Genomic DNA, 16152 nt, shown 5'->3' with positions numbered 1-16152 from the left:
TTTACGGTGCGCTAGGGGACCGTTCAGCGGTCGTTGACAGGGCGCCAGTGAGTCGCTCAATGCAAAGCAAACGATTAGTAACAACCAAGTAACGCTAGAGTAACGACTGACTAACGATAGCCGAACGCGTGCAACGCTCGGTGAACGTTAGTAAAACGTTCCACGAACGTTCGTAAACGTTCTTCAGCGTTTAAAATTAAACGTTGAAGAACGCTGGTCTCAGTGAGAACTTTTGTGCATGTTCAAAAAAAATTTTCCGGACCAGCGTTCTCCGCCGATTCCCGGCGATCACCGACGTTCACTAGCGTTCACACAACGCTCTTCTGGCGCTATCCCAGCGACCATGGGCGACTACCAACGTTTCCTCAAACGTCATAGAACGCTGACCAGAAGGTCATGGTGTGACGGCCCCATAAGTCTTTGTAGCCATTGTATCGTTGCTAGTGGTACCAGTTACCGGTTTGGGCTGGACGAAGCATTGACGAAGCAAAGAGTTTAATCAGACGTCTCCTTGAGGGAGACTGGTATCACATCTGTGATCCCTGGCGATAAGAAATATGACATTGCGCACTAGGCCAGCAGTTAGACGTATCAACGTATAATGGTAAATTCTCCTCGGCGTAATATATATCTTGCATGTGTACGTAAACAGGATGTGTTTGGTAACTTGAGTAGGAAGCACAAGTACACGAAGGGAGGGTATTTCAGATGACAATGAAAGAAGACTGGTGACCGTGTCGCACACACGAATTTTTATTATATGTATCCTCGAGAGTCAGTAAGAAACTAGAAATAACTGACTTTGTTCTGTAAATCCCATATTGCAAGGAATTCGCCACCACTTGACCTTTGAAGATCCGGTTAAGAATAGATTTACAGCAACCCATGATTGCCGTTATAGGCGACTATGCTTGTCGTAAGAGGCGACTAAAGGGATCGGGTGGTTAGGCTCGCTGACTTGGTTGATGCATGCCATCGTATCTCAATTGCGTGGATTGGTGGTCGTGATATTAATCACCGGATCCAGACTCAATTTACCGAGAACCGTCATATAACTGGAATATTGCTACGAGCGGCGTTACACAAAGAACAACAAAAACGAAAAAACACGGATCCTACTTATTTTGTGGATACCATAACAATAAATCAAACCAATAGATCGTTTGAGCTAGCTAAATATATAAAAAAATAGTTGATAGTCATATTTCCCTCTGTTGGTCTCACGTGAAATGTTCTTCACGAATACTGTAAATCATGAAATTAACACAATAATGAGTCAGCACATTAATGCGAGTATAGAAGAACCCTGGCCTCAAATGCGTCATGACATTTATGAGAGTAGCCTTGCAAAAATCACTGTAGTCTCACAATTTATTAATGTAGAATTGGCTGATAGATGTTCGACCGAATAATATCATTTGTTCAATCAACTGTTCATCTAATTTCCATTAATGTATGTTACATTGATAATATGTTCATGGGTTTCTTCTCTGAACGAAAGTGTTCAGGACTACTTCACTTGAGGATAACATAAATAATGATGATATTATTTTGATATTATTGTCATTATTATTCCTTCAGATCATTAAAAAGAGTTATTATCTTTCACATTAAACATAGAGAAAGAGGTATGGATATTGTGGAGATTATTTTTTAGCATCGACATTATTAACATAATTCTTAAAGATATCATGTTTTGTTTATGGTCTAATGCCGCACTCAGCAACTTAAGGATATTACAACATACATTTAGGTTCAGTTGTATTATTAGATTTGTTATATTTTGAAATGTTACAGAGACCTGATAAAGTAATATAAAAATGTAGTAATATAATATTGTCGCTATTCTTAAAAGTAAGCATATGTTAGATTTATCAACCGGAAATATTGCACACCAAAGGATAATTATATATCATGACACTATTCTATGTCGAAGTCAACTATATTTGTGTTTGCTATTGCTACATGATTAGTTATGACACGGATACGTCATGATAAAGCAACGAGAAACTGACATTTGATGATATAAGACAGCTACGCGATAAATAGCAAAGAACAAAGAAGAAGGAAGCGATATTTATTTCACGATAAAACCTTGTTCTATCATGACGTCATTTATGGAGATTCGAACATGCACTCGCAACTTGAGGACGTCGTAACTTTGATGTTATTTGTGAGAGGGAAGTGTCCAGTGAGTTGTTCCCAATAGATATAGCAGGGGAAGGTAGATAAATGCAATGCCCGAACAATCGCATCAGAAAGTGAGAGCAAAATGTTAATCGGTATTGGGAGAAAAGGTACAGACGATAAAATTGTGAGAATATGCGGGAAAGACCAAATTCAAACCCTCCTGTTCATAAAATGGATTTATCTGGCATTGCCGCGGTCGTACGTAATGTTGATATCTCATATAAGAAATAAACGAGTCGTGGTCGTTGTTTATCTACAATAAACAACTCCCACTCGCGGTTTGTTTCTTAATTACATGACCATTTACCCTGACATTATATCACAGTTGATTATATCAGTTGACAAAAACGACATAAGCCGTTCCATCATCACAAGAAACCCTTGCCAAAAGTAGCGCCAACTGCACGATTCCGACAACACCAGGAGCATGCATGTTTCATTATTCACCTTATAAAATGATGACACTGGGTGCTCGCAAAAAGGCGAGCTCATCCCGATCTACTAGTGGCACTGGCTACAAACACATGCAAAGGCAAGCCTATTGTTCACCCAAAAAGGCTCGGAAACACACGGTACAAGTCAAAATAGAGAATTACATCAGACATCATTTTGGTCATTGATACGTCAAACCTGGAAATGCCAGCTACACGTCCAACACAAAGACCAAGACAGGACCCGAATCCTTTAAACCCGCCCAAACAACCCCCTGAGCACGAAGCTTGCATACATTTTCTCCTAACCTAAAGTAATCTATACTAGTTCTGAAGTAAATCGTATTCACCCACATGAATCGCCTTATGTCATTTATTCCCGATAAACAGAGCATGCACACTTTCTGACAGTAAAGTAGGGTAAGTCACGCACCAAACCTATACTCTCGATATACATGTTGCTCTTACTTAAAACACTATTGGGCTAACAAGATACGTTTATTAAAGTGCCATGCTTTTCTGATGTGCTATCATTCTAATTCGAAATAATGACATAAATAGTTACCACTCACCCTTCAATATTTTTCAAGGTCGGGTTAATCACAAACATATTTGAATATATACCACATCTATACGTACATGTACTTATCATTATACTTTAAAGAATTAGGTGTGTCTGTCATACAGACCCCGAAACAAATATGTCCAATACAGCCCAAAATTTGGCAAAATGAAGAATGTCTCTTGGCTCCTTTTTGTTATATTTTATAACTATTGTTTAACAACTGTTTTTTTCTGCAAAATATGTTCATTTCAGAGATTAGATGTTATTCTAGCATCAGGTCTGTGGTACGTTCACTGCATCAGCGTTGACATAAAAACGATTTTTACATATATAAATACATACAGAGGAAAGGCTTAGGAAGAATGTGGGACTTGCTTAATACATATGTATGTGGACATATATGTATGTACATTTGGATGAATATAGATATACCTCTATATAGATAGTGATCGTAGATGATTGTAGAACGTGCACGAAGAAAATGTAATAATTATGTGAGTAATCGGGTTAATACCACGTTTAGCAATATTCAGTCATGTTGCGATATTGGTTTCCAACATACAAGACGGACCATGAAATTATGACTTATATGTGGACCTGGCTTTCTGGCGTGATGTAACGCCCCATAATCTAACGTAGAAAAAGAGCTAAAAGCACGAATAAAGATCACGAGATGAAACTTATGTATACATCTGGGCATATATTTGCGTAGTATTACTACGTTAATTCATCAGTATATATGTATTTTGCGCAAATGATATTGTAGATCGACACTTACATGCGCATATAACCTATTCATCAGTGCTGTACTATTTAATTCATTTGTCTTTTGATACATATAGATAGGAACATGGAGAGTCTGTCTGAAGAAATATAGACATGCATGGATCTTTTGGATAGTTGTACTTCACGGTTAGACAAACGCTTAGTCTCTGAAAATTTTGTTTAAAACAAGAACCTATATTTAAATTAAAAAGGAGCCCAAGTGAGATGGAAATTTCAGCTTGAACCCGTTGAACATCTAGGCTTGTTTCATTTGGGGCTATAGCATTGCAGTAAGGCCTGGGCGGAAGGGAAAATAATATGGTTCAGAAACTGTGAGACAAACTACATCACGGTCTGTATCGCCGTCGTGATATTTAGAGCTACGAAGTTAGAGCCATCTGAGACACCGACTCGACACCTGTTTGCACCCATCAGATACCTGTCACTACTGTCACTACTTCTCTCTCCAAACGAAAAAAAAACCCGAAAAATGTCGGAAGTGTATATTTTTAATCCTTCTAATTTACTATTTAGATACATGATTTAACATAAAAGTAATTATATAGATATTTGTGATGCTGGTACCGTTTTGTCGCCATTGTGTAGCTATTGTGGAGTTATGAATATCAAATATATGTCTTGAAATATAGACTTGTAAAAGAGTTCATCAAAGAACCGTATGCAGCCATTTAATTGGCGTGTATGGATATATTATCCATTTACTTATACACACTTATTATGGACATATACAGAATTTAATGGTACCTTATTATTAAAAACATTACCCGTGAACATCCGGGTTAGAATATGCCTTCAACAACCCATGCTTGTTCGAAGGCGACTAACATGATCGAGTGGTTAGGCTCGCTGACTTGGTTGATGCATGTCATCGTATCCCAATTGCGAAGATCGGTGCTTTTGGTGATAATAACTGGATTGTCTGGTCCAGACTGGATTATTTACGAACCACCGTCATATAGCTGGTATATTGCTGAGTGCGGCGTTAAACAACAAACAAACAAAATCTATTATTAAACACCTTCCAACAATGAGAAATTAAACTTATATTTCTATATATTCTGTTATATTTATAACATAATTTGATTCATAATTTAATTATTGCGTTGCTTTCTTCTCTGTCATTCAATGTTCAACCCCCTAAACTTTTAATATTTCATTTTTCACAAATGGCTACGTTAGTGCGTTGCCTAGATCTCTCGTTACCTACTCACACGAACAGATTAAAATAATTTGTTTTACTCTCATATTTATGTTTATCTAATTCATAATACGAAATTGATAATTCTTTTATCACAGTATAAATCATATTTGTTTATATCACTATCTGATGCTAAGGTTTTATTGCAGAAATTATAATTAATTCAAAATGTAGAAAGATACACAATTTGCCATTATTTGACTTTTAAACTGTCCAAAGTATGATATAATGATCAGCATGCCTGTAACGGGTAGTTTTTAAGGAAGAAATATTTGTCGATAAGTCCCATTTTTCAGATATGCCCTTCAGTAGTATTATTGTATATCTCCAAAGGGAGTTTTACTTTGTAGTTATCATTATTTGTGGATAATTCAAAAAGCAACATAGAAAATATATATGCTACCATGACGAAAGAGTACAGAGTATACATAACTCGCAATTCTCCAAAAGAGATTTCAAATCACAATAACGTATCTGATATAAAGAGAGGTGGTAATGATTTAATCTCTACATTGTGCCCTTGTTTGTGAGCCCTTGTTCTATTCAGCAAACAGCCCAAAACCGAAACTCCACAACATATCCGATTACACAGATTCAGGCTGTCCAAGATCTCCATGCGATACTGACACCCGTTCGTCTCCGAGATCATAGAGAATAAATCTAAAAGGAATCCAGCTCAAGTCTAGAACGATTTGTCAAGCCTAGATTGCCTCAATTCTATCCATGAAAGTAAGCATTAATAAAAAATATATTGTTCTTATCTGCTTCAGATTATATTTTGTAGAGACATATTTTTAACTAGGAAAAATTGTACTGATACCGGCGCTGTCCCTATTGAAGCAATTTATAAGAATTTCGAATTGTCGTCCATTGTGCGATGTCAATACATCGATGACAAGTGAGGATATCATAAAGTAATCGTTGATGCCGCGCTACACTATAATAAAAATTATAATCAAGTTGACTGGTATGTACATTACTAAAGTGAACATGTACATGATCATGCCCTAATAATCAAATGCCGTAATGTCAAATACTAATATAATATTGTGTGATGAATTTAACTGGATCAGTGGTAACATGTGATATTAATATTCCATCCATTTGTCTCCTGGCTGGTCCATCCATGTCTACAAAATGAACATAATACAATTAAAATGGAGCCTAGAACAATTCTTAATTTCAGGCTAGGGCTGTGGAAATCTAGACTTTCCCAATCATTAAAGACTAGAGTTGGTCTCATTTGGGTCAACGCCACAGCTCATACCATACAGTAACAAGACCAGATTGCCCCCCGCCGGAGCTCCTGGATTTTGGTTATATCATCTAACATGGCTAACTCTGTTCTTAAGTAAACAAGAACCTAATCAGCGAGGGGTCCTTTATCATCCCTATGTGACTGCTTATAAAAATCTGATGTCTCTTCCCAAAGACCTGGTTAATAATATATTTTCTGCTGAATATTCGAAACAGAGTGAGTGAGTTGGTACTACATACAATGTATGTTTACGGTTCTATTTTAAATGACTGCAGCGCTCCATTGTGAAAACAAATTGTTTTAACGCCGCTCTCAGTGTCGGCGAATTTGCATCAAGGCTGTTGTATTTTTCAACCGTTTAATGGAATTCAATGTACAAGCCGTAGCTCTGGTCACTCATATATTTTGTGCCCCATGACTCAAATCTATTTGCGTCTGTACCGTGTTGCACTGACCTTGATAATCTGTTGGATGAAGGCACAGCTCTCTAGTCACATAGCTAACACCAAGGGCTATGGGGGGTATTTAGGTCATAATCAGTTCCCAGCAGCCACTGCCTCAAGCGATATTGTCTACATAACAGATCAGTTTTATGGCTCCGTCACAGGTGCTCCAAATATTGAAGCAGGGAAAACAAATTTCATAGGATCATTTCAACAATCAATATTGATATCCCCGTCACTTTTGGTAACTTTTAATGATGTCTCCATTTTTACGGATTTTGATTCGTATGCATTATTTGACTCTCATCAGCGGGCCAGACTGATCCGAATGGAGCGGGTTTACTTCTGTTTAGTAGTCTGGATGAATTGTTATATGTGACATCTGAACAGTATATCAGGCGACTATGCGTGTCGTAAGAGGCGACAAACGGGATCGGGTAGTCAGGCTTTGGTTGATGCATGGCATCGATCCCAATTGCGTGGATCGATGCTCATGATAATAAGCACTGGATTGTCTGGTCCAGACTCGATTATTTACAGACTGCCGTCATATAGCTGGAATATTGCTGAGTGCGGCGTTAAAAGACAAACCAATCAATCATCATCATATTAACTCAAACCAGTCATTGTTACAAGTAAACCACATTCCACAACAGTAACTGACACTGACGCACAATGTCGTTGGCAGTTTTGATACCATTTCCACATGTTTACATTTGTGCCAGAAATTGCTTCCATTTCCTTCGATCTACTTTTTGAATAAAGACCTTGGTTAGAATAGGGCTTCAGCAACCCATGCTTGCCGTAAGAGGCGACGAACAGGATTGGGTAGTCAGGCTCGCCGATTTGGTCGATGCCTAACATCATATTCCATTTGCATAGTTCGATGCTCTTGGTGTCAATCACTGGATGATCTCGTCCAGACTGGACTATTTACAGACCGCCGTCTTATGGCTGGAATACTGCTGAGTGCGGCGTTAAACAAGAAGCTATTTTTAAATAGACCTACCCTATGCAAATGTATCAACTGTATTGCCCAATACTCAAAATATTTTTTTTTAAATTTCCACAACGGCGTTGTGTTATTTGCTGTTAATATAATTATGCTCCATCATGCCTTTCAGTAATATCATAATTATGCGTTTTTGAGGCATCACATATGGCGGGGAACTTTGATGCTTTGCATCAATGTTTTCTTGTACGCATTTGTGATGGGGCGACAATGCGACAACGAGACATATTTTGACCTTGAAAATGTCGCGTTACGGCATCGTCGCCCTTTTGTAAAATAAAGAAAAGGATTATTCAAAGAGCGACAATGCGACAAATGGCCAATTGTCGCGCTTTTGTTAATTTTGACACGTTTTGCTTGTTTTTGTAAGGGCGCCAATGCAACAATGCGACAATGCGACAACGCGACAATGTCTCTTCCATAGTGATCCGTGCAAATAAAACTGAGTTATGAATTAGAATTCTGACATGGCAATTAAAAGATAAAGTGTTGCAGCTTCTGATTTCATAGATCTTCAAGAAGGATTATCAATAATGGGATGGGTGATGAGTTCAACTGCATGCCGAGTCTATACGTTGTGATTAACAATAATGCTCCGAGTCAATACATTTTGTCAAAATGTATGACATGTATTACATGAATGAACATATTGTTTATACTCGTCCATGTTTTTGACGGATAATTTAATTTACATGCTGGGTAAAAGTGAGGACGGGCATCATTGTGTGTTTCCGTGCTTTTTTCAGTTGAACAATTGACTTGTCCTTGCATGTGTTTGTGACGGGTGCCACTTGTGTGGCAGGATACGCTCACCTTTTCCCGAACACCCGTTGTATGGCCTGAACCAATTCGGATTTTAATCCCACATCAGTCTGTACACCGTGATATAACTGAAATACTGAAATACTGTACAGTTGAAAATGGTGTTTAATGCGATTACCGTAGTGGGTTACTGCAACTGTTCAAATGTTGTGCAGTGCTGTTATGTAATATGTAAAAGAAAGCATATTCAATTATCCAATTGATTTGAATAGAATATACTTGCGTAATACCGTAATTTAAACACATTTACATCAAGTACAATACGTCAAAATGGCCGACACGATAAACGTGACGGGAGATATTTCCGAAGTTGTTAATTAACCTGTGGCTATTTCAAGCCTTTGTCATCACTGATCAATTGGCCGATCGTTGAAAGGTGATTGTAAAGATGTGTTAAATAGATACTAAGGTAAATTCATAGATTGCTGTAGATTGTCACTAGGATAGTTTGGATGTTTTTTTCGTTTGTTTTTTCTCTGGGATGGGTTGTAGCGAGGGTATATTAAACGGGCATGCAACCACGCTTCTGTATGAATTCGTACCAGGGAATTCCAAGGGTTTTCCCCAGGAATGTGGAAGTAGTCAGTGTCTACGCCATTTCAAGAAAACAGTCACGTGAAGAACGTCATGTGACCGACCTCTCGTCTTAGCCGTATATCTTGTAAACTTCACATTAAAAAAATAGTTATTATTATAGCCAAATGAAACACAACCCATTATCCGATAGGGGTAACTGTTCATAGCCGAGGTATATGTTACCACAATAAACTTGGTAACATTGTTTGGTTTGACTTCTTGGCGCGTGCCTGAATTCCATTAACATGTTACATATCCTAAAACTGGCTTATCAGCAAATCTCGCTGCACTGCGCGCGACAGATACTAGAGCAAGGCATGCCAGAAATACGAAACCTAAGGCTTTCGAAAGGAAGCCTTATGAATAACGTGCGTCTTGGGACCAGCGCCATCTGATTGGCCGTTAACAGTTGTACAAGGCGGAGCAAAAGCATCGTTTTTCCGTCCATTTTACGCTTGAAAAACTCGACCCATTTCTGCACACTTTCTAGACGCTCACCAATTAATCAATTTTAATGAATTTTTAGTCGTTTTTCCGTCCAATGACCATATACGGAAAAAAACGACGTTTTCGTGTTTGCAGTGCATGTATCGCGATGATCACTTTATTTCAATAATTGCAGATGACAAGGAACACATGTATCGCGATGATCACTTTATCTCAATAATTGCAGATGACAAGGAACACGTGTACAGTGATGATGATTATATCCGTGTTATTGCAGATGACGAGGAACACATTATCGTGATGATGATTATGTTTGTGTTATTGCAGATGACAAGGAGCACATTATCGTGATGATGATTATGTCTGTGTTATTGCAGATGACAAGGAGCACATTATCGTGATGATGATTATATCTGTGTTATTGCAGATGACGAGGAGCACATTATCGTGATGATGATTATGTCCGTGTTATTGCAGATGACAAGGAGCACATTATCGTGATGATGATTATGTCTGTGTTATTGCAGATGACAAGGAGCACATTATCGTGATGATGATTATGTCCGTGTTATTGCAGATGACAAGGAGCACATTATCGTGATGATGATTATGTCTGTGTTATTGCAGATGACAAGGAGCACATTATCGTGATGATGTTTATGTCCATGTTATTGCAGATGACGAGGAGCACATTATCGTGATGATGATTATGTCTGTGTTTTTGCAGATGACAAGGAGCACATTATCGTGATGATGTTTATGTCCATGTTATTGCAGATGACAAGGAGCACATTATCGTGATGATGTTTATGTCCATGTTATTGCAGATGACAAGGAGCACATTATCGTGATGATGTTTATGTCCATGTTATTGCAGATGACGAGGAGCACATTATCGTGATGATGATTATGTCTGTGTTTTTGCAGATGACAAGGAGCACATTATCGTGATGATGATTATGTCTGTGTTTTTGCAGATGACAAGGAGCACATTATCGTGATGATGATTATGTCCGTGTTATTGCAGATGACGAGGAGCACATTATCGTGATGATGATTATGTCCGTGTTATTGCAGATGACAAGGAGCACATTATCGTGATGATGATTATGTCTGTGTTATTGCAGATGACATAAGGAGCACATTATCGTGATGATGATTATGTCTGTGTTATTGCAGATGACGAGGAGCACATTATCGTGATGATGATTATGTCTGTGTTATTGCAGATGACGAGGAGCACATTATCGTGATGATGATTATGTCCGTGTTATTGCAGATGACAAGGAGCACATTATCGTGATGATGATTATGTCTGTGCCATTGCAGATTACAAGGAGCACCTTATCGTGATGATGATTATATCTGTGTTATTGCAGATGACAAGGAGCACATTATCGTGATGATGATTATATCTGTGCCATTGCAGATTACAAGGAGCATATGTACCGTGACGGCGACTACCTCCTCGTGGTCTACATTCCTGTGTCCAGAATGAAAGAGTCTGCCAGCTCCTGTAGGTATATCCACCTGCTTGTTCCATATTAAAACTGTCACAGGTGGATAAACACAAGGAGGGTTATATTGACTGAAGTGTATGTTTTGAAGCATTTTGAAACTTAAATATACCGAGCAATATTCCAACAGCTGCAGCCATTGGTGTCTACATTTCAATAAACTTTTGAGGTACAAAACGTGCATGCTCCTTCCACGACTATTTCAAGGAGCATTATACAACTCCTGCCCATTAGTTGTTTGATCAAGGTTACAAAATGCAAGGCCTCAGTAAAGCTTTCAAAACATTTTAAAGTTGACTTTTCAAAAAAACGCACCAGTGACCAAAATGATGTCCGATGCAATTGCTTATAATAAGTTGTGCCATACGTTCCCGTGGGTTTTGTTTTCAGATAAACAATTGACTTTGCATCTTTGCATGGGTGCCACCGGTTGGAGAGGTTATGCTCACCTTTCCGCGAACACTTCCTGGTACCATCACTATTCGATAGTGATTCACAGACACATGCTCATTATGTAGCCGAGATCATACACTGCACTCTGCATTTAGCAAAGCTTTTCAGTGGACAAGTGGACATGGTTTTGTCATTTTTATTTGCCCTTAACTTATATGTTAACACTGTAATGCTATCAACTGATAATATAATACTGACATTATTGTTGACGATATAGTTTCGATCCACTGTTATATTTAATCATCCGTCTATTCCGTCTTAAAGATCCAGCTATAACACAGGCAGGGGAGATGGGAAAGGAAATAGCTGAACTGTATGGGGATGATGGCGATCTTCTCGAGGAATTCATCAGAGATGAGCTTCAGGTATATCACTTTTTATTATTTATATGTAGCTGCAATGGTGGATTGTGCGAGGTGTATGACAACTGTTCGTGTATGCTTCTTTGTATATGACCAAGTGAAGAGAATAGAATGAGAAATGTAATTGACAAATTAAATTGATAAAAATGATAAAGAAACAGCCGAAGAAAATGGTCTTAATGTTAGAGTCAGTTTCTGAAACTCTGAAGGTAAGCAGCTGTTTCATTAAAGACTACCAGAAGGTAACTCCTTGCCGTTGCGACAGTGACAACCCAGGTAGAGAATGTGATAAAAGTAAGTTGGGTTCAACAGTATTTGAGTTATTTCAGCTGTCATTTCATGAACTGACCGTACCTTTATACACTGAAACTCCCATGTCCTTCCACCAACATCTTCACTACGACTACAACTACAGTCTTTAAAATAGAGACATGTCTCTTTCACCTTGTCCTTTAACAACGTCACACGGACCCCTGGTGAGGTTGTCGTCGTATTCCATATATGTAACAGGTACCTGTTATTGTCGTCGTCTTCCTGTGATGTCCTCTGTGATGTCATTTCCTGGTGTTGTAACAGGTACCTGGTGAGGTTTTCGTCGACAAGACTGACAAAGCTCCTGGAAACGCTATCCTGGAAGTTGCCAATACACGAGGTGCCGATCTTATTGTGGTTGGCTCTCGTGGCATTGGTGCAGCAGCTGCGGCGGCGGGTCCTCGGACTACAGACATCATCGTCAACGACAGTGAGATGTCTGTCTTCATGCATAGGTGCTAATTGCAGGGCCAACTAGGTGTGCCACCGGTGAAATATGTGCATGTATATGTGCAACTGTGTCAATGTACTGTTTGAAGGTAGTGATGTACCCATTTGCTATGAACGATAATGTGATATTAAAGCGTCAATTGTTTGAACACAGAACTTATCAAATAATGACACATAAGAACAGTAGGTTTGCTGAGGACGACATCCGCCAAACCATGCATCAAGACTATCACCTTTTGACTTGACTCTAAAACATGTCCGTTCCTCTTTTTTTCTGGATTCCAAAGCTCTATACACATCCGTACAAAGACAAATTTATTGCAGGGTCCAGCAAATGTCCCACCGTATCCGTTTGAAAGATGAACCCTAATCCTCAATACAATAAAGGAAGTACTTTATATATTCACAGAAAGTATTAGATACGTGTGAGTCCAGTCAATATAACGATATACCTACCATAAATTGCAACTGATTGATTCATGTTTAACAAATCCTCCTCAACATCATATAAAAAATCCAAAAACATCTATGGCGATTAACTAGCATTTTCACAGAAAATATATAAATTTTCAATTTTTTTAAATTATTCAATGTCAACTATGTTACATATCAAATAAAAGCTGTTGATACAGGCTTCATAATGTTATACATTTCCATGTTCTATCGTGTTTGGGTTGATAGAAATCAGCAACATTTCGTGTTCCAAACAGCAAGAAACCGTCATATGCTGACCGATAAATCCCATCAAGTTGTCAATATAACACACACACACGCACAAACACACATACGCACGCACGCATGCACATGCACACGCACACGCACACGCACACGCACACGCACACACACACACATACACGCGTAGATACGGGTATGCACATGTGCTAATCACAGTTCAATGACGCCCACAGCTACATTTGTTTGAACCACACATGCTCGTTTTACAGTTGCATTGTATTATGGTGAATAGTTCTTTAGGAGCTGCTGGCATATATGTTAGCTGTGGAATTATTCGTTCATCAATAAATATCCAACGCCATTCTCCACCTGCAACTTCATCTACCGCTTTCCATTGCTGCACTTGATGATAGACCCGAATGCTGTAGGATTTTGCAGCAGCTCATGTTGGGGGTAAGCTATGTGTGGTGGCGTAGGTATCAATTATTTTCTAGAAATTTCGCGCAAAGTATATCGCACAATGTTCTTTACAGTCGTTTGTAAATCTATTGTCTTCACAAAAGAAGTCAATTATTGAAAGTTTACAACTGTTTGCCCATAAAGCCCTAAATGTAAGGCAACAATACCTGTCTAAACGGGATATTTAAAACACAATGTTAAAAAATACCACGTGCAGTCCTTCGTGAAAGCAATCAGTATATAAGGATTATTAATATCCTATACCTGTAGCAACCTGATCTCTCATTACATGATATATTACTATCCTATACATATACCAACCTGACCTCTCATTGCTGTTATACTATAGTATATTATTCTTGTACGAGTATATGGGCTACTGGCCTCAAGTACAGAAATAAAGAATTGAATGTAATGTGACAACAGTCTGTAGTCTGTGGACCAGACAATACAGTGATTGCCATCATGAGCATCAATCTTTGCAAGTCAGCGAGTCTGACCACCCGATCACGTTAGTCGCCACTTACGACAAGCATAGTCGCTTTTTACAGCATGCATGGGTTGCTGAAGACGACTTCTACCCCGGATCTTCATAGTTTTAGCATTTTTCCATATGCCTGTAACAAATATAACCATGAACCGTAAAAGACAGCATCAATAACCAATTTGATAAGACGCAAATTTATTGCACTAAACGAAAAACTTGGAAACAGGTTGGACATATTATCTAACCAATCTGTACAAAGCCCAATCAAGCTTGTTCAACTTTGTGACAGTCACGGTCACGGTGGCGTTATGTCGCTGCGTGTTGAATGCTTTATGTCGTGTTGTGAACTTGACGGGGCCGATACAGTTATCCACATCACGCAAGTCGCAATTGACTGTCCAGAAGTGATCACGTGTACCCTGACTTGCCGAAGACACACCGTGACGCTACTACATTGCCCGAAGTTAACTCCCGTGTTCTACCCGAGACAGCCATAAATTAAGTAGCGTAGCGTAGCATACTTATTTCTCATTATATACTTCAGTGTGTTTGTGCAATAAACGCGTGCACTTCATATCACCATACGTGGAACTCGGTGGCCCTAATAGTCTTTCTCACAGTCCCTGAACCGTATTATTTACCCTTCCGCCTCACACTTACTGTAATACTATAGCTCCAAATGAAGCAAGTGTAGACTGAACATTCTCATCACACTGTGGTTCCATCTAAATTTAAATGTACAGTAGTTGCTTGTTTCCATGAAAACTAAGCGTTAGTCTATGACCATAGCTGTTCTTAATATTTCGCACACTTACTCTTACTAAAGATACATGTGCGTTGTTTAAGTGAGTGAGTGAGTTGGGTTTAACGCCGCTTTTAACAGTATTACGGGTATGGTGCTGACAAACCTAGAAACATAATCGGGGCGAACCGGGATTCAAACCCACAATCATAGGTTTCTGTCGTGCCCAAGGGGTGCAACTCTGTAGACCGAATCGCGGCGCCTTGGACGACTGGGCCTCCAATGAGACTTCAGCTATGCTCAGTGTCCCCAGTAAGACTTCAGCTATGCCAAGTGTCCCCAGTGAGACTTCGGCTATACTCAGTGTTTCCAGGGACACTTCAGCTATGCTCAATGTCTCAGTGAGACTTCAGCTATACTCAGTGTCTCCAGTGAGACTTCAGCTATACTCAGTGTCTCCAGTGAGACTTCAGCTATGCTCAATGTCTCAGTGAGACTTCAGCTATGCTCAATGTCTCCAGCGAGACTTCGGCTGTACTCAGTGTCTCAGTGAGACTTCAGCTATATTCAGTATCCCCAGTGAGACTTCAGCTATACTCAGTGTTTCCAGGGACACTTCAGCTATTCCAAGTGTCTCCAGTGAGACTTCGGCTATACTCAATGTCTCCAGTGAGACCAGCTATGCTCAATGTCTCAGTGAGACTTAAGCTATGCTCAGTGTCTCCAGTGAGACTTCAGCTATACTCAGTGTCTCCAGTGAGACTTCAGCTATACTCAGTGTCTCCAGTGAGACTTCAGCTATGCTCAATGTCTCAGTGAGACTTCAGGTATACTCAGTGTTTCCAGGGACACTTCAGCTATTCCAAGTGTCTCCAGTGATACTTCAGCTATACTCAATGTCTCAATGAGACTTCAGCTATGCTCAATGTCTCCAGTGAGACTTCAGCTGTACTCAGTGTCTCCAGTG

At 39.2% G+C, this 16152-nt stretch overlaps 1 protein-coding gene across 1 annotated transcript in view; it reads left to right on the top strand.

Annotated features, from left to right (window-relative positions):
- LOC139446742 (uncharacterized) overlaps nucleotides 1–12892 on the top strand; it is a 29546-nt gene extending 16654 nt beyond the window's left edge. Inside the window, exons 5-7 of the mRNA XM_071228044.1 lie at nucleotides 11158–11244; nucleotides 11963–12063; nucleotides 12637–12892. Coding sequence (XP_071084145.1) covers nucleotides 11158–11244; nucleotides 11963–12063; nucleotides 12637–12834 — 386 coding nt within the window. The 3' untranslated portion in view covers nucleotides 12835–12892. The remainder of the gene's footprint in view (nucleotides 1–11157; nucleotides 11245–11962; nucleotides 12064–12636) is intronic.
- Nucleotides 12893–16152: the final 3260 nt, after the last annotated feature.

Source organism: Haliotis cracherodii, unplaced genomic scaffold (assembly GCF_022045235.1).
Source record: "Haliotis cracherodii isolate W230 unplaced genomic scaffold, xgHalCrac1.p SCAF_6, whole genome shotgun sequence".
In the NCBI taxonomy this organism is placed as follows: domain Eukaryota; kingdom Metazoa; phylum Mollusca; class Gastropoda; order Lepetellida; family Haliotidae; genus Haliotis; species Haliotis cracherodii.
Note: the sequence above shows the minus strand (reverse complement) of the source record. Positions and strands in the feature narration are given on the sequence as shown.